General features: G+C 40.9%; 1 protein-coding gene across 3 annotated transcripts in view; it reads left to right on the top strand.

Annotated features, from left to right (window-relative positions):
• PTP4A2 (protein tyrosine phosphatase 4A2) overlaps positions 1-10,846 on the top strand; it is a 28,524-nt gene extending 17,678 nt beyond the window's left edge. Inside the window, exons 3-6 of one of the 3 annotated variants that reach the window (XM_044914464.1) lie at positions 447-539; positions 5,231-5,322; positions 7,459-7,533; positions 8,329-10,846. In XM_044914464.1, the coding sequence (XP_044770399.1) occupies positions 447-539; positions 5,231-5,322; positions 7,459-7,533; positions 8,329-8,437 (369 nt within the window). In that variant the 3' untranslated portion in view covers positions 8,438-10,846. Of the gene's footprint in view, positions 1-446; positions 540-5,191; positions 5,323-7,458; positions 7,534-8,328 lie in introns of all 3 variants that reach the window. The other 2 variants (XM_021684180.2, XM_044914465.1) reach the window with 2 other exon arrangements.
• Positions 10,847-20,164: the final 9,318 nt, after the last annotated feature.

The raw sequence follows: 20,164 nt of genomic DNA, 5'->3' as shown, positions 1-20,164 counted from the left end.
AGTAGAATTTCTAGGTCAAAGTTTATATGTACTTTTATAGTTTTTGTGGTATATTACCAAATTGTCCTTTATAAAGGTAATTGTGTTGATGCTTCCACTAAGAGCTTGAGTGTCCATTCTATATGTTGCCACCATGAGAATGATTTTTTTTAAAGATTTTATTTATTTATTTGAGAGAGAGAGATCACAAGAGCGGGGAGCAGGAGAGGGAGAAGCAGACTCCCTGCTGAGCAGGGAGCCCGATGCGGGACTAGATCCCGGGACTCCAGGATCATGACCTGAGCCGAAGGCAGTTGCTTAACCAACTGAGCCACCCAGGCACCCCATGAGAACGACTTTTATCTTTGTCTAAGAATGATGTCTCATTGCTTCAGTTTATAATAGTACATTTTCAAAGTTTTGGTTGCAGATTCTAAAAGTATGTTCCCTTATATTCTTCTTTAAAGGAACTTAAGAAGTATGGAGTGACAACTTTGGTTCGAGTTTGTGATGCTACATATGATAAAGCTCCAGTTGAAAAAGAAGGAATCCACGTTCTAGTGAGTGTGTAGTGTTTTAATTTTTCACTACAAACAACTAGTACCTTTTAAACTTAACTATTTTTAAAACTGGGCACTCAGTAGTATGCTTTTGAAGCTAATAGGAGATAAAGTGTTGATAACAATCTTAAAAATTTTTGGATTGGCAGTTTTGTCCATTTGTGCCCTTGAAGTTTATATATGCAGAGTATTTTCAACAAATGAAAAGCAAAATTGAGTGTACACTTATTTCAAGAAAATGGAAATTTGTATTTTATTTTCTCTAGGAAATTATTGTAATATTTAGCTTTTGTATCTAGGCTACTGGTTTGAATCTAACTGAAAGTAATTTCCATCAGAAATTCTTAAGTCACATGGAAATACAGTTGGCCCTTGAATGTGGGGTTAGGGACACCAACCCCCACATAGTCAGAAATCCACATATAACTTTGACTTTCCAAAAACTTAACTACTAATAGCCTACTGTTAACCAGAAACCTTACCAATAGCATAAACAGGCCATTAACACATATTTTGTATGTTACATGTATTATATACTATATTCTTACAATAAAGTTAGCTAGAGAAAAGAAAATTTTATTTAAAAATAAGAGAAAATACATTTATAGTACTATACTGTGTTTATTGGAAAAAAATCTGCATGTAAGTGGACCCACACAGTTCAAACCTGTGTTGTTTGAGGGTCAGCTGTATTCTGTCTGATTTTGCAAGTACTAATTAGTTACTATTTCGTGGATAACCTATAGGGGACAGAAACCTATAGGAGAAGCGGTTAAGGGAGAGGGAGAAGGCATAGTTTCTGATACTTTGTGGTAGGTTCTAAGAAGGTTTTCAGTTTGAACATGAAGTGATTGGAATTATTTTAAATTCCTCGTTAGTCCCTAAATACACTGTTTCATTTATTGGAAACAGGAGCCTCAGGTTAGGTAAAATTTTGTACCTTCTTGCCTAAATAGTTGTTTAAACCGCAAGAGCATGTAATGAAATGACCTTGTAGTCTTAGGTGTCTTAGAGTTCTTCGATTTAATCGTGGGAAGACAGTGTTGTAGGAAGAGAACTGGAGAGTTTTTAAGTAGTTGTTTAGGAAGAAAGTAATAAGATATTGGTACAAGGTTATGTTCCTATTTTTTATTGAGAGGTAGTTCTGTAGTCTTTATGCATTGGTCAGTAGTTGGGAAGGCAGTTCATGCAAAGAAAATAAATGTCCTGTTGGTAAGGCAGTTGTCTCATATCTGATCCACAAAGTTTCCTCACCTCCATTTTGGTGAAAACACAAAAACTAAATAGCCAAGCATTATGTTTTTTAAAAATGTATTTTAATAGAATGGTATGGTAATAATTTGCTTTCATTCCCATTTCTAAAGGACTTTAAGGTGCCCTGGCTGGAAATCACTGGGGATACATATAAACATGTATAAAACGTAACCCTGTGTTTAAAAATATAAAAACAAAATTTTAACTTCTGAAACTAGGCTGACTGCGAGTTCTTTTTCCTGTATTGTGAGTATGTTCTCCAGTGGGCAGATGAGAAATCAGTTTGTTTTGACAGATGGCATGGGTGAGAAAATGAACTGTGGATTGACTGTAGTTTGTTTGAATTAATAATGTTGGTAAACACCTTTATGAGATAGAAATGAACTAAAGCTTTAACTTGATAATGGTAGGTCTGGGATTTATTCTACACCTTTAAATCTACACTACACTTTATTCTACACCTTTAAATCTACGCTTTCGTTTTAAATAGCTGTGATCAGATAAAACTAAAGGTCTAACTTAAACTTTTAAACAAGAAGGACATTTAGAATTAAGCTTGGAATTTCTTTGCTTTTTCCAGAGATTTTAAGTGGATTGTTAATCTACTTTTGCTAAGTGAAGAAGGTTTGGAATACTTTATAGATTTTATTTATTTATTTATTTTAGAGTGAGAAAGAGAGAGTGCGAGTGTGGGGGGAGGGGCAGAGGGAGAAGAGCGAAAGAATCTCAGGCAGACTCTGTGCTGAGTGGGGAACCTTATGAGGGGCTTGATCTCATGACCCTGAGGTCATGACCTGAGCCGAAACCAAGAGTCAGATGCTCACCTGACTGAGCCACCCAGGTGCCCCTGGAATACTTTATAAGAGGTTGTCCCCAAAATTAGACCTTTCAAATCTTTTGACTAATGTTCTTGCAACTCAGAGGCATATTGGAAAAGACTAACGGTGGTTTCAGTTGTCACTTTGAAGTTCAGACAGTTCTAAATAATTATTTTAATGATTTTTTTTTAAAGATTTTATTTATTTATTTGACAGAGAGAGAGATAGCGAGAGCAGGAACACAAGCAGGGGGAGTGGGAGAGGGAGAAGCAGGCTTCCTGCCAAGCCGGGAGCCCAATGTGGGACTCGATCCCAGGACCCTGGGATCATGACCTGAGCCGAAGGCAGACGCTTAACGACTGAGCCACCCAGGCGCCCCTTTAATGATTTTTTTTTGATAGAAACTGCTTTATATGAGTAAGTGAAGCATGTTTCATATTATTGTTACTTAACTGGGTGTATTTTAGGGAGTATTAGAGGAAGTAAGCTCTCAACTAAGGTACTTGCTTACTGGTTTTACTGCTATTTACAGTTAAACTTAGTGACATTTGTAATGATAACACCGACAGCCCTTTAATTATGGGGTGTAGTTGACAAATCAAACATAATGTGTTGTCACGGCTAATGGGCTACATGAAGTGTTCTAGTGGTGCCAATAATGAGTGGAGAATCAATTTAGTGCTTTGTCACTTTTCTTTCTCTAGCATCTTAAAGTGTCCTCATCCAATCTCATTAGAATAATCTTATGTTTTAAAAAAAATTCCCAGCGGTTTTGCATTTCTGTCCTTGAAGCTAGATGGGAGAGAGGGAATGCAAAATGTGAATTCCCTTCCCCTCGTTCTTTAAAGCTGATTTATGTTGGTTTCTTAGGCCCTTTTGCCAGGTAGAAAGGAAGAGAAACCCTGCCTATATGCACATGGGGTTGGTCTTAATTAAAAAACAACCCAAGGGGCGCCTGGCTGGCTCAGTCAGTAGAACATGCTACTCTCGATCTTGGAGTTGTGAGTTTCAGCCCCACGTTGGGGGTAGAGATTACTTAAAAACACAAACATATACAAATCGATGAATATAAAAAGAGAAAGGGATATTTGAGAAAAAGGTCTCCATTTGCTCAGAACGCTATCATGTGGCACTTGTGCTTGTTAGATGGAATCTGTATAATTTAGGCAGAGCTTTAAAAATATTTACTACTTGGTTATTTATTTATTTATTTTTAAAGATTTTATTTATTAGAGTGTGTGCACAAGTGGGGGGGGGGCAGAGGGAGAGGGAGAAGTAGACTCCTCACCAAGCCGGGAGCCAGACACACGGGGCTTGATCCCAGGACCCTGGGATCATGACCCAAGCTGAAGGCAGATGCTTAACTGACTGAGCCACCCAGGTGCTCCCCACCCCTTTTTTAAAAGAGATAAGCACAAAGATGGTAGTATATTTCTGTTACGATATGCTAACTACTGGAGATTTCTTATGAGAGAGCCTTTCTCTAAAGAAAAGGCATCATAGCTTAGAACTGTTTGGGGGATAATCCTCAAAATATTCGTAGAGATCAATGAGATACTAGTTGGTATGCTTCTTTGCCAGAGTGGACCTTTAAATTATATTGACAGGTGTTGTATTCTCTCTTACTTTGCCGAGGCCCTAATTAGAGTTTTCTCTATTATGTCTAATTATTGCTTTAGTCAGATAAAATATTTGAAGAACACTAGTGTCTTATCACTCTGATAAGAGATTTCTGTAAGATAAAATTAGATGCTTACAGTGCTGACAACATGTCATTGAGAAGGCTGAGTTCCTTGGCACACATGAATTTTGATCTTAGAAAAAACTTTTCAGCAGTGATGAGAATTGTGTTACTAAGAATAGGTATAGGGGCACCTGGGTGGCTCAGTTGGTTAAGCAACTGCCTTCGGCTCAGGTCATGATCCTGGAGTCCCAGGATCGAGTCCCGCATCAGGCTCCCCGCTCAGCGGGGAGTCTGCTTCTGCCTCTGAACCTCTCTCCTCTCGTGTTCTCTCTCTCATTCTCTCTCTCTCTCTCAGATAAATAAATAAAATCTTAAAAAAAAAAAAAAGAATACGTATATATTGGGGGGCCTGGGTGGCTCAGTTGGTTAAGCGTCTGCCTTCAGCTTAGGTCATGATCTCAGGGTCCTGGGATCGAGTCCTGCATCGGGCTCCCTGTTCAGCAGGGAGTCTGCTTCTCCCTCTCCCTCTGCCCCTCCCCCTGCTTGTGTGCTCTTTCTCTCTCAAATAAATAAATAAAATCTTAAAAAAAAAAAAAGAATAGATATGTAGGGGCACCTGGATGGCTCAGTCGGTTAAGTGTCCCAACTCTTGATTTTGGCTCAGGTCATGATCTCAGGGTTGTGAGATTGAGCCCTGCATTGGGCTAGGTGCTGGGCGTGGAGTCTGCTTAAGATTCTCTCTCTCTCTCCCCCCCCCTCTCTGTACCCACCCCCTAAAAAAAAAAAAGAATACGGTTAGTTAAGTTAGATCCACCCTGTGTTCTATGCAGCTCTTCTGCATTAGATACTATCCTGCAGAAAATAACAATTTAATGTAAAAGATCTTTTCTTTCCAGGATTGGCCATTTGATGACGGAGCACCACCCCCTAATCAGATAGTAGACGATTGGCTAAACCTGTTAAAAACCAAATTTCGTGAAGAGCCAGGTTGCTGTGTTGCAGTGCATTGTGTTGCAGGATTGGGAAGGTAAGCTCTTACCTTTTTGTCCCAGAATTCATTATCAAAAATTTAACTTTGGTAGAAGTTTGTATTTATTACACCAAATATTAAATTGCCTGAAGGAAAAGAAAATGAGAGCAGAAGCTGGTGTAATGGTTTCTTAAGACAGCTTTTTATGTTTCGTGGGTTGTCTGATTCTGATGCCCATAATAGATTTAGTGGATGATGGCTCAGAAATTGTTTTGAAACTGATTTAATGTAATTATCTTATATTTGAGCTAAAAATTGGTTAATTCAGTATGAATTTTTATCCTTATTATTTCACATATTCAGAGGCTTAGGTCTTTGAAATGGGCAACAAAATTAAAATAATTTTAGATTCTGAAGAATCTATATGTGGTTAATTTTGGATTGAGATGAATGGGAAGTTAATAGGTGCAGAGCAGATGGCTGAACTTTAAACTTCTGAAAGGAGATGTATGGAGAATGAAAAGTAACTTTGATTTTAAAACCTTTTTCCTTGAGCATTGCATGGAATGGTGTTGCAACAGTCTCATCAAGAGCAGATTAAATGCCAGTTTATGATGTGCACTTTGACTCAGAACATTAGTGCAGGCTGCTGTTGCCTCAAGGTGGTGGTGACTCAGGTTATTACCCCTGCTCAGCCCTTTTGTTTGCTCTTTTCCTTTTTGTGCAGTTTAGTATGGTACAGTTTCTTCTTCAGGGTCAGAAGTTCCAGTCCTGATTCTGAAGGGTGAAGGTAGTGTTCTAACTTGACTTGGACAGTTTGGTAACTGGTAGCTATCCTAGCAGGTAGTCCAAAGTTGGTGCCATGTAGTGGACGTTTTAAAACATCATTTCCCTTGCTAGATTTTTGTCTGTGTGTGTATTACTGTTATTTTATTGTTAAGGAATCTATTTCTGTGACTGTCCTGAAACCCAGAGTGGGTGTTAATAGTGACGAGTCCTGGAGGTAACTACAGCTCACCTGGACTTTCTGGTTATAACCACTGTCTTCTCTCTCTACCTCAGCTGTAAACCCAGACTCATGAGGCCTCAATCCCTGCCTTCCTATTCCTAGAAGATGCCAAATCCAACTATGTTGGAGACTTTTTCAGAGGAGAAGACAGCTTTGTCTTCCCAGAAGACAAACCCTCTACTTTGCTTTATGAAGCATATAGTATTCCCAAACCACAGACAGGTTGAGACCTGCTCAGGCCTCAGTGTCCCTTGTTAGATGTAAAAACAAAACAAAACAAAACCCACATACTTACATAGAGAACTGTTCCTAATGACCAATTCTCTGACACTCTCCTAGCTCACAGAAAGGATTTTGTTGAAGAAATCTAGCCCCTTTTTAGTATTTGATGAGGAAAAGATATTAAAATGGATTTGTAATGAAATTTCTGAGATACTCAATATAGATGACACATTCGGTCATTTTTTTTTTCCTTACTGTGATGATGGTTAAAGACGGATGAATTTTTAATGACATATAATGTGTAAATTTGAGATAATAATGTGATGTTTTAAAGAATAAAGATCTTTTTTTTTTAGAGAGTGAGTGCATGCCTGCAGGGGAGCAGGGAGGGGCAGAAGGATAGGGAGAGGGAATCTTAAGCAGGCTTCATGCAGTATGGAGCCCCACACAGGGCTTGATCTCACAACGCTGAGATCATGATGTGAGCCGAAATCAAGAGTCGGACACTTGACTGTCTGAGCCACCCAGGTGCCCCAAGAATAAAGATCTCTTAATGAAGATGTAGAATTTAGTGCTTTACTAAAAGTGGATGACACCATAGACACTATCATGATACAGACATTTTTACTGTATAGGGAAAACAGATATTTTAATATAAGGGAAGAAAGGAAAGCTCAAGCTTTGCATTGCTTTGGTAATATGTAATCCTGGCTTTAAAAAAAAGTCTTTCAGGGCGCCTGGGTGGCTCAGTCGGTTAGGCGTCTGCCTTCGGCTCAGGTCATAATCCCCGAGTTCTGGGATTGAGCCCCGCATCGGCCTCCCTGCTGAGCGGGGAGTCTGCTTCCCCCTCACCCCTCTCTCCCTCACTCTGTCTCTCAAATAAATAAGCAAAATCTTTAAAAAAAAAAAATCCTTTAATTCCAAAGACTTGTGGGTATTTACACATGAGTTTCTCTCTGTAGGGCACCTGTGCTGGTTGCACTTGCTTTGATTGAATGTGGAATGAAGTATGAAGATGCAGTTCAGTTTATAAGACAGTGAGTATAAAGTTTTATGTTCAGAAACACATAAAGCAAGACCATACAAGAAGAAGGAATGATGGAAAGTACCCTTTGTAGTATGGAATAATTTGTTGGCTTAAAAGATTGATTGAAGAAATCAAAAGGAACGAGTGGTGGAGAGACTTGTAATAGTACTGTTGGCTCCCAGATTTAAAGATTTGCTAATTTAGCTGGCAAATTTGGACACTGTAGAATATATCCAGTATATGACTTGAATATCTAGGAATCTTTAAAATGAATAGCTAGGTAGTAGTCTAAGTGATCTAGTGACTCTTTTAATGGATATCTAAAATACCTTCCAAATGCAGCTATGACCAAGAGGCAAGGAAGAATCCATAGAGGAGTTAATCACCTGTGCCTCTTAAGTGACCTGTTCAGGCACAAAATCAGGATGGTATTGCTCAGACAACCTTGGCATCAGTCTGGAATAATGGGCCATGTTATTTTGTTGTCCAGAATTCTTTGGTAGTCACTATCTTGTCCTTTCCCTTTCAACCTTTTCTTTAAGAAAAAAAAAAAGACTGATAAGAGGGCATGAAATGTATGGTAGCAGCTCTAGGAAGGTGACATGGTTCAAGGAATGCCATCTGTGCCTACTGCTTCACACACTGCTTGCTCACCCATCAGCCCTTTCTCTTAAGTGATACGGTATAGGAAATAATGCTCTTTTTCAGCTGTGTAGAGTTAGAAATGCCTTAGGCCATAAATAATGCATTTCAGTGAGACAGCTCTTTTTTTACATGATCAAGTTTGTCATTCTTGTATTTTCAGAAAAAGAAGGGGAGCATTCAATTCCAAACAGCTGCTTTACCTGGAGAAATACCGACCTAAGATGCGATTGCGCGTCAGAGACACCAATGGGCACTGCTGTGTTCAGTAGAAAGAAGTGTAAACGAAGGCTGACTTGATTGTACATTTAGAGGGAACTCTTGGTACCTGGAAATGTGAATCTGGAATCTTTAACTGTGTCACCAAAGTAGTGATGGATTCAGTACTCCTCAACCACTTTCCTAATGATTGGAAAAAAGCAAACAAAAAAGAAATCCCTCTATAACATGAATAAAATGTTTAAGAAAAGAAAAAGAGAAAGAAAAAAGGGATTAATTCAGTGAAGGATGATTTTGCTCCTAATTGTTGGAGTTTGAATTTCTGCCAGGATTGAATTATATCAAAATCTCCTGTCTTTTTTAACTTTTCAAAATAGGTCTCTGAGGAAAACCAGCAGAACATTAGCCTGTGCAGAACCATCTGTTTGGGGAGCACACTTTTCCATTATGCTTGGCACATAGATCTCCCTATTGTGGGATTTCTTTTCTTTTCTTTTCCTTTCCTTTGTTTTCTTTTGTCTTTTCCTTTCCTTTGTTTTCTTTTTTCTTTTCATTTCTTTTTCTTTTCTTTTCTTTTCTTTCTTTCAGTGGTGGTGGGTGATATTTTCCCCCTCTGCTCTTCTTTCCCCCTTCCCTCTTTTTTCCCCTAATACATGTTGTAGATGGAATAGGAGAAGCTCTTGTTGCTGTAGGTGTGTGTGCAGTCTGGCAGCCTTAAGCCCACCTGGGCACTTTTAGAAAAAACAACAAAACAAAAAAAACAAAAAACACCCAAAAAAAAAAAAAAAAAAAAAGCAGTGGCATATATATTATATGATCCAGGTGGTTTTTAGTCTTTACTGATGATGGGGTGTTCATGTTAGTTTCTTCTTGAAAACCCTATTCAGCATTAGGCAAAGTAGCCAAGAGCCTTTTGTTTTGGTTTTTATTTCGGTAAATTAGTGGGGAAATGGCATTTTAAGAATAGTCTTTCTTCTCAAAGAACTTAGCTGAGAGTCGAATTCTCTTTTCCAACCAATGAAGCTAAGTGGGTATCCCAGAAACTTCTGTTTTCTGAAGGGGAGCACTCCAGGCCATCACTAAAGAAGTGTCCAGGCAGAGAGTTAGCACACTTTCTAGAATTGTGGGTTTGTAGCATTACTCTGATTTTCTGTCTGATGATGTCAGAGAATGCTGGTAGTTTAAAATTTTTATTTAGGACTTGTACTATGAATTTTCAGGAACGGTGAAAGGAATAACAGCAAAGATAGGATATTTTGGACTTGAGAAATGCCTGTGATTTGTATTTTCCAAACTGCCCCATTATGTACAGTTCAGTTTAACCACTGATTGCCTTGTTATTTTCTTACTAGGTTCTTTATGAGATTAAAAAAAAAAAAATTTGCTGGTTCTAAACCAACAATGCCTAGTGAGTATGTGTCCACAGGCCATACAGGGTAGAAGAGAGACATAAAGCAACCCAATGAGTAGCAAAGAGACTGTTGTTAATGAAATGGTGTACTGTTACTTTTGCGGATTCTCTGCCAGGTTCAATGTGCTGATCTAGAGAAGCTGTTCTGCTCCTTCGCAGAAGGCAGTTGTGACCGGGCTGCATTGACAAAGCAAGTTGAAGGAGACCATCAGGGGCTCTTGCACTCTACATCTAAATATTAATAGTGCTCCGCTTCTAAGGATTTGAATAAAGGCTTAGGGTCATCTTGTCTTGCTGGGATTTGCTATGCAGAGTCATAAACTTCCCATTTTTTTAGGATCAGCTAGGCCAGTAGGAATGGACTGGGACCTTGTCTCACACTGATGATACCTCAGACGTTGGCTGGCTATGTGAACTGCCTATTTCCTATGCCGGAGTTGTTTTGATTTTTAACTAAATAAATATCTAGATTCTCTCCTCTCCCATCCCAGAAAACAAAACAAAATAATGCTTTTTGAAACTGTTTCTAGAAATTTAAAGTGAAAAATGATGGTACTCTCCAAAATTCTTTCAGAACATGACAATAGATTCCTTTAACATAGGTTCAAGATCGAAACAGCATACCCTCTAAACTCAGACTGTCTATTGACTTCAAGGGTTTTGATCAATACAGTAACAAACTTTTTCCCTTTGACATGCTCTGATTTTTGTTTGTGGGAAGTGTGTGTGTATGTGTGTGTATGTGTGTGCAGTATCAGTGCCTGCCTGAGATAGGGAAATTACATTCCTGGTTCCGTATGAGGAGAAGGGTGTATAAAGCGACACGAAACGTTATCCCTCGTTTTGTTTTAAATTACATACTAATGTTAATTGTTCTCAGAACTGGATTTTCTTCCTCAAAATTAAAAGTTTTTTTTCTTTTGGATTTAATGAAGTATTGCTAGCTGAAGCCAGTTTGACATGGTGAGAGAGATGTCAGACTGATGAAAGGTGTGCAGCCTGATTTAAAACCAAACCCTGAACCCTTTTAAAGAACAATAAAACTTATTTTACATGCTCTTTGTCTGTGTATCGTTCTCCACCCCAGGTTGAATTTCATTTATGTCTCCTTAGAAAACTTGGTATTCTCAAGGCCTGTTCTGTTAATTACTGCAAGGAGGTGAAATAATTAGAGGTTGGGAAGTTCAAAGATTTCATGCCACCCAGGTGTTCAATAAGGGTAAACTTAACTGGAGTTGGGATACAGCTGGTACATTTTGTGGTTTAGTTCTTGGACACAACACTGTAGGAATTAGGCATCTCGTCTCTTTCCAAGGGATTTGTTTATACCATAGATTTTGATGAAGCGTTGCAACTTTTTACTCAAACTCTTAGAGAACAGTGAGAAAGGAGGAACTTTATATATCATAGGACTGGGGGTGGGGAATTTCCCTTAGACCAAGGGTAAGCGTCCATCCATCCATTCAGAAAACAAGCTTATCTGCTAAGGTACTAAGAATGAGAAGAGAAGACACTTCCCACTTTGGAGGATCTTAGTCTGGAAGAGGAGTTAGAGCTGTAGATGTTAAGAACAGAGTAAGCGGATACAATACATGTGTGACTTAGAGTTCATTGATCCTCTTCTCTAGTTTAAATTTCCCACCTCCCGGTCATTACCTACCTTAGATTCAGTGGACTGTTGTTAAATTCACTCTTGGCTACACAGCAAATTGCCCTGCCCCATCTCTTGCTTCGTTATGCTTGCCTGGCTAAACTGCATTTTTGGTTAAGTTCAGTCTTCCACCTTCTCTGCACCTGTGCGACTGAACATGCCGACTCTGTGTTTCAAGTCATGACCTCACATAGGCCTTAGTACCATCTGACAGTCCTGCTACATTTCTTTATTTCATTTACTCTTCGACTCTCCTTGAAATACTTAGATTTTAATACTTTTCCCATTCTCTCAGTTTACGGCCTTCCCCCCGCCCAAACTTAGAAAATAGAAACAAGGAAATTTCCACAGGCTCCTGCCATCACATCTACTTACTACCTGCATCTCTGCTTGTATGCTCTGTCTTTCCTCCAGGCACACAGATTGTCCATGCCCTTCATAAGGCAGGATCTTGTAGTCGTGTACTAGATCCCATCCCCATTCCGAGGGCACAGATTTAGACGTTCTGTTCGTTAACTTCACTCTGCTGGATCATTCCCATCAGCCTACCACATACTATTACTTCCATGTTAAAAAAAAAAAAAATCCTGTTTGGCCCACACTCATCCCCTTTGCTCTTTATAGCAAAACTCAAAAGAGTTCTCCAACTGCACACTGTTGTCTTGAACCCACTCCAATGAGGATTTTAATTCCATTGAAACTGCCCATGTAAAGATTTCTAGAACCTCTATGGTACTTAATCCAGTGGTCAATTCTTTATCCCTAACTTTTTTTTTCCCCACATGTTAGCATATAACATGGTTGATCACTCCTTTTTGAAATGCTTTCCTCGGGACGCCTGGGTGGCTCAGTCGGTTAAGCATCTGCCTTCAGCTCAGGTCATGATCTCAGGGTCCTGGGATCAAGTCCCGCATCAGGCTCCCTGCTCAGCGGGGAGCCTGCTTCTCCCTCTGCCTGCCGCTCCCCCTGCTCATGCTCGCTCTCTCTGACAAATAAATAAAATCTTTCAAAAAATGCTTTCCTCATTTACTGTGTAGGAGGAATAGTACCCCAACCCCCACCCCATGTCCATACTCGAAATCCCTGGAACCTGTAAATCCGCTACCTGGTAAAAGAGACTTCATGGCTGTGATTAAGGATCTTGAGTTGGGGAGATTATCTCAGATTATCTAGATGGGTCTAGTTTAATTGCATGAGTCCTTAGAAGCAGAGGATCTTTCTTGGCTGAGATCAGGAGATGGGACTAAGGAAGAATGGTTAGAGAGATGGAATGTTGCTGGCTTGGAAGATCAGGAAGGGGGCCTATAGAACCTGGAAAGATCAAGGAAACATTCTCTCCTAGTGTCTCCCAAAAAGGAACTCAGCCTACCAACACCTTGATTTTAGTCCCATGTGGGACTTGTGTAGAACTGTAGGATGATAAATTTGTGTTTTAAGCCACAAGTTTGTGTTAATTTGTTACAGTTGCAATAGAAAACGAACACAGACTTTTGCCTTCTGGGACAGACCTCTACTCGAGTTTTCACCTAGTTTAGCAGCAATACCTCAATTTGAAGTTCTGGTTCTTCATTATCTCCACTACTGCTCTATCTGCCTGGACTCTATTCTCTGGACTCCAGACCCATTATCCAAAGCCTACTTGACATCTCTGATGGATGTCCCATAGTTCAAACAATTTCAATTCCTGCTCAACTGTAATTTCAATGGGACCTTCCATGACCTTCACTTTAGAATTGCCACCCCCATACCATTGGCATGTTCTGTTGCCCTGCTGTGCTTTGCTTGACCCCATACCACTTACCACCATTTCACAAACTTTTTATTGTTTGCCTCTCTCCACCAGACTATAAGCCCCATAAGACAGGGATTTTTGTGTGTCTGTTTCATACACTATTATCTTCACCTAGAATGGTGCTTGGCAATGAATTCATTCAATGAATGAATTGGCACTAATAGGTAAATGATGGTACTATGGAGACACGAGTAACTAAAACCGTCCAGGAGCATGTTAGGAAGTTCCACAGTGGTCAGTGGTCATATTTGAGCTGGGCTTTGAAGTGTGACATAGAAAAAGCTGATGTGCAAGGTATCACTTCACATCCACTAGGATGGCTAAAATAAAAAAGATGGATGGATGATGACAAGTCCCGGCAAGAGCGTGGAAAAATTAGAACCATCATACATTGCTGATGGGGATGTAGAATGGTGCAACCTCTTTTGAAAACAGTTTGGCAGCTTCTCAGAGAGTTAAACTTAGAATTGCCATATAACCCAGCAATTCCAATATATCCAATAACCACTTCTAGATATATACCCGAGAGAATTGAAAGCATGAGTGGTTGCCTGGGGTTGGCTTGGGGGTGAGGATGTGGAGTGACTGCTCATGGGTATGGGGTTTCTTTTTGTAGTGATGAAATGTTCTGGAATTTGTGGTGATGGTTGCACAACAGTGTGAATGTACTAAATGTTACTGAAAAAAGGTTGATATGGGGAAAGTACATTTCAGGCAGAAAAACTAGTACAAGGGAGTGGAGGTATGAAAGAGCAAGGTATGTTTGGGAAAAGTGGCATGATTTGATATCTCTGGAGGGTATGGATTTGTGCCAGGCTGCTTCAGTCATCCTCAAACTCTATGAAGCATGCTAGACGCTCCTCCCTTGTGCCTCCCTCTCCATCCCCAAGGCTACAACTAATTGGGTCAGAGATAGACTGTTGGCCCAAAGCTAACCAGTGGCCAGCAGGTTCTTACTTTTTACTGAGGGACACTCTTAGATGTTGAGAAGCCAGTTAGGGCTAGTATATATGTTGGGTCCTATGTGAGCTAAGTAAACAAAGGACAAGGAGGAGGATGGAGTAGCAGCTTAGAGAGCAAAACTAAAAGACTCTGGCCTGGGAGTTGGGGAGAAATGCCTTGGCCCAGCCAAGTTCCACTTTGCCTTGAGGCCTTTTCAGTAGTTTCTGCCCCTTCCCCTGTCCCTTCTGTGAAAGAGTTTGAGTCAGTTTCTTTTCTTTCTTTTTTTTTTTTTAAGATTTTATTTATTTATTCATGAGAGACAGAGAGAGAGAGAGAGAGGCAGAGGGAGAAGCAGGCTCCCAAGGAGCAGGGAGCCTGATGCGGGACTCAATCCCAGGACCCTGAGATCATGACCTGAGCCGAAGGCAGATGCTTAACCATCTGAGCCACCCAGGCGCCCGAGTCAGTTTCTTAATAACGAATAGAACCTAGACTTTGATTATACAAATAGCATGTTGAGTGCTGTGACTGAAGCACCGATAGGAAGAGTGATGATTTAGTGGCTAAGCGCTTGAGCCCCCACCACATACTACACAAACTCTCTGCCCTTACAGGGCTTACATTCTGGTTGAGATGAAAGAATAAACAGGGACACCAATAAGGAATATATATGCAGATAACGATGGGTGCTATGAAGGTTGGAAGAAAGTAAAGCAGGTAAGGGGTTAGTGACTGGAGTTATGTATGGAGTTAGATGGAATGGTCAGGGAAGATCTCTGAGGAAGGTGAAGGAGCCTACTATGTGGAAATGCCATGTGAAGATGCTAGAAACACCAAGTAGAGCCTGTAGCAGTATGTGTAAACAGGAAAGAGTGAGCTCGGTATGCTCACAAAACAGCCGTGTGGGTAGTATGGCTGGAGTATATATAGTAAGGAGGGAAGGCAAAATTTAGGCAGAGGCCAAATTGTGTTTAGTGAGCCTGGGAAGGTTGTGGTCATGTTGCAGAGGGTATTACGTAGTCGGAGCAAGAAATTTGCAAGTTTTTCTACTGTTTCTCAATCAGGAGGAGACATGAGACTCAACCGTGTGGTTTATTCAAAATACCCACGCCCAGACATGACCGAGGTCATTCCAAATGAGGGTCTCGAAGTTGGGAATCTCTGCTTTGGGCAATGGGGATCCTCTGAAGGTTGGTAAGCACAGCAGTTACATTGTCAGATCTGTGCTCAGAGTGGTTATTCAAGAAGCTCTTTAGAGACCGTCCCTGTAAACCCTGTGCCTGATTCGTATTATGCATGCAATAAATACCAGCTGAATGAATGAAAATGAATTGCAGAGAATAGAAGTTGAAAAACCATTTGTGGATAGTGGGTTGATGATAGCCTGTGGTAGGTCAGGACAGAGGTTGGAGCCTCATCTGAGGGAGCAGCAGAGGAGTAGGGTTGAAGACTATCCTTTTTTACAGCCCTTAAAGCCTGGATTACATGAAAAGATGACCAGTATATCTGCATTCACATTTCAAGGGATTAATTTACATCAGCTGGGATATCTGGCCTGGGAAAGATTTGTAAAATGGCCCCCACCTCTGATTTTCTCTGCAGAGCACACTTGCAAATGAAACTAAATAGAGGGGCGCCTGGGTGGCTCAGTCGGTTAAGCATCTGCCTTCAGCTCGGGTCATGATCCCAGGGTCCTGGGATCGAGCCCTGCATCGGGCTCTGTGCTCGGCCAGGAGTCTGCTTCTCCCTCTCCCTCTGTCCCTCCCCTCCACTTGTGCTCTCTCTCTCAAATAAATAAATAAAATCTTAAAAAAAAACACCCCATAAAGAAAGCAAATAGAATTCCTCACTGCTCACAACTTTGCCAACCACGCTAGAAGAGTTCAGTGCCATCCATGCCTTTGCTGTCTGGGGGTCAGGGCAGTGAGGAAGATCTGCCGAGTACAGCTGTGCTCAGAATCTCACCTATGTTGTCTCATGTTATCTCCATAGGCTTCCACTCATTGCTAACCTCATTTTATAGATGAGGAAACTGAGAAGGGAAGTAATAGCAAGGAGTTGGCCAGGCTAGTATATGCATTCAGTCCTGATTTCTAAAATGCCTGGCTCCTTCTGCCTTAGCAGAATGGGAAGATGTTTGTATTCAGGATGTTGCTGTGAGTGTTTGCACTCAGCGAGTTCCTGTTAATTGAGCTGCATCTTTATGAGTGTGTGTATGTGGCGGGGAGCGGGGGGAGCACATGTATGCATATGTCTAGTTCTGTCTAGTCAGCGGGTTTAACTTGTGCAAACTGTGTGTAATGGGCCCTACCAGGAACAAACCAGGACGTTTGAGCAGAGTGCTTTATAGTTTATAATTGGCTTCCTATTACTGTTGGCTGGTTCTCCTGCACATAGAGTTTACACCAGGATTGGTATTTGATTTAAGAAATTTTCAAATTGATTTTATCTTCAGTGCATTAATGCGTGGCCTAAATTCCTGCGGAGGCATTAGATAACCAGCCTGGACATGCTTTAGCAGTCGTAGCTGGATCTGAGCTGCCGGTGCCCAGCTTTTATTCGGCATAGATAAAGCACTTTTCCGAAAACACTTTTCTACCTAAGCCCTGTGACTTATTTTTTTAGGGTACCTCAAGTTTAGGCCCCTTGAAATTGGAATATATTCCCTTGAAATTAGAATAAATTCCCCAAATCATGCTAAAACACACAAATGGGAATTTGTTAACACGGGTAGATTTAATCTTTAGCTTCCTGTTGGAATGGAACACATAAATATTCAAGGAATGGTGTGGAAATCAGCCTAATTTTCATGGGTGCACAATTGTAATGTCTTTTAAAATCAGGAAATATGAGGGCGCCTGGGTGGCTCAGTTGGTTAAACGACTGCCTTCGGCTCGGGTCATGATCCTGGAGTCCCGGGATCGAGTCCCGCATCGGGCTCCCTGCTCGGCGGGGAGTCTGCTTCTCCCTCTGACCCTCCCCCCTCTCATGCTCTCTGTCTCTCATTCTCTCTCTCGCAAATAAATAAAATTTAAAAAAATTAAAAAATAAAAAAATAAAATAAAATAAAATCAGGAAATATGAAATGTGACTCCAGTAACGAACATGCTGTAAATGTAGCCGAGTACATGAAAAACTGGAAGGTGTTCCGCAGCTTCATGAGGATTAGCATAGGTAAATATTTTTAGGGGAAACATTGTTTTCAGCTCTAGAAGTGCAGAATGGATCACAGCTGTATGAAGATACCAATTAATCATCCTCTAAATGCTTTTATGCAAATGATTATATTTGACTTTCATTTAGAATTGCCATTAACACCTGGAACCTTGAGACTGATAACAGGTAAAATTTTAATGAATACATAAATTAAAGATTTGAATCATGTTTAGATTAATTTATAGCACTTTTATTCATTATAAGTCCTCCTGAAATGTAAAAATCACAGGATGAGACAGAAAATAGGGAAGAGGAGACAGCCTTTGAACTTAATCCATTTTTTTACTGGTGAAGAAGGATGACTTGGAAATGCTAAACTCTGCAAATGCCTTTTCTGCCCTTTGCAGTCATTTGCTCCGGTGATAGGCCTGTGTACTTACCACAGAAGACTTTAAAAATTTACTCATGCCCTGAGACAACACTGGTCTTTTTTTATTTTTAAGTGAAGATTTTCCGGGGTGCCTAGGTGTCTCAAGTTCGTTAAGCGTCTGCCTTCGGCTCAGGGTCCTGGGATCGAGCCCTGCGTCGGGCTCCCTGCTCACTGGGGAGCCTGCTTCTCCCCTCTCTCTGCCTCTCCCCGCTGCTTGTGCTCTCTGTCAAATAAATAAAATCTATTTTAAAAAATAAATGAAGATTTCCCTTCCTTTTTTTTTTTTTTTAAAGATTTTATTTATTTATTTGACAGAGAGAGAATGAGAGACAGAGAGCACGAGAGGGAAGAGGGCAGAGGGAGAAGCAGACCCCCTGCTGAGCAGGGAGCCCGATATGGGACTCGATCCCGGGACTCCAGGATCATGACCTGAGCCGAAGGCAGTCGCTTAACCAACTGAGCCACCCAGGCGCCCCAAGATTTCCCTTCCTATACTAATCTCCCTTGCTTTAAAAAATATTTTTTCAGAATGAACATAAAAATAGGGTTGTTGTAGAAGTTTTGGGAAGTACAGAGGAAGTGAAGAAAAACTGCATGGTCCTGCAATCCAGGGAAAACTGTTGTTAATGTTATGATGTATTCCTTTTACCTCCCTCCCCGCCCCCCATGTGTAATTGTAATTTTATAATTATGTATTTTGCTTTTTTCACTTACATAGCCATGGTAATATTTGCGATTTATTGAAACTTCACCACGTGCCAGGCACTGTGCTTAGTGTTTTAGGTGTATTATCTTTTGAGTGTTAGGTCATATTTTTTTTTTTAAGATTTTATTTATTTGATAGAGAGAGACACAGCGAGAGAGGGAACACAAGTAGGGGGAGTGGGAGAGGGAGAAGCAGGCTTCCTGCGGAGCAGGGACCCCGATGCAGGGCTCTATCCGAGGACCCTGGGATCATGAGCTAAAGGCAGACGTTTAACAACTGAGCCACCCAGGCACCCCTTGAGTGTTAGGTTGGATAAGGAGGCAGGGGTGTGGGGCTCAGAGGGTACATAGCTTGCCCAGTATCACATGTCTAGGAAGTGGCAGAGCCAGAATTCTAACCTGAAATGTCTCACTTAGAAACCCTGATCATATCACTAGGCTCCCCTTGCACCCAATAAGAGGAAGCTGTTATTATTAACTGAAACCAAGTTGTCCCCTGAGGACACTGCTTTCTCTGGGACCTCAAAAATGAAGGCTACTTGTTCTTCCATGACCCCTGTACTACAAAGGCTAGTGGGAATGAGGGCTCAGCAATCCATGGCCAAGTCCAGACCATTGCTCTTCCATGCTTGAGTAACACCAGCTTGAGACAGTGACCATCAGGCTGCTACAACCACTACCCCTCAATTCTGCTGTCTTCTGCTCACCCTCCCCATCATTCAGTGCATGGAGTTCTTTGGGCCTTGGAGGCCACCCCTAGTCATTCTCATCCTGGGCAAATTCAGTGCATCTTCTAGCCCCTCAGCACTGAAGGCTTTTGCTACCTTCACTCCAATGACCCGTTCCCAGGAGTGAGACTGTTCTGCCTCTGCTGGAGTCAGGAGGTTGAAGGGGTGTGTGTGTGTGTGTGTGTGTGTGTATGTGTGTGTATACCCACACACATAATAATTTACTATAAATTTTACTGATACAAAGGATGTATAACATACAATTTAAAAATAATAAAATATGTATTACTCGTTATTGTAAATTCCATGTAGCCAATTGATTCTTTTTTATAGATTTATTTATTTGAGAGAGAGAGAGAGCATGGCAGGGGGAGGGAGGAGGAGCAGAGGGAGAAGCAGACTCCCGGCTGAGCAGGGATCCCGATATGGGACTTGGTTCCAGGACCCCAGGATCATGACCTGAGCTGAAGGCAGACGCTTAACCGATGGAGGCACCCCCCCCCCCAATTTTTAAAAAAGATTTATTTATTTGTTTGAGAGAGAGAAAGAGCACTCAGGGAAGAGTGGTGGGAGAGGTAGAGAAGCAGACTCCCCTAAGTTAAGAGCCCGATGCAGGACTGTATCTCACGACCCTGAGATGATGACCTGAGCTGAAACCAAGAATCGGATGCTTAACCAACCGAGCCACACAGGCACCCCCAGTTGATTCTCATGGAATGCTTTTGTTGATTTTTGCCAAACTCTTATATCCTAACTGGTCTATGGTTGCACTTGACAAACCCAACATAAATGTTGGTTGAAATTTTTCTCTTATGTTAAAGATTCAAAAGTAAAAAAATGAAGACTTAGGTTAAAACTTCACTCATCCATCAATGATGTGAGTGACTTCTTTGCAGAACTGGATAATAGTTTTTGAATACTGGAAGACTCTTTCCTCAATTTTTGGCGTCATTTACAATGTAATG

This window comes from Neomonachus schauinslandi, chromosome 4, assembly GCF_002201575.2.
Source record: "Neomonachus schauinslandi chromosome 4, ASM220157v2, whole genome shotgun sequence".
Taxonomy (NCBI): Eukaryota; Metazoa; Chordata; class Mammalia; order Carnivora; family Phocidae; genus Neomonachus; species Neomonachus schauinslandi.
The sequence above is the reverse complement of the archived record's forward strand: the minus strand, read 5'-3'. Positions and strand labels throughout refer to the sequence as shown.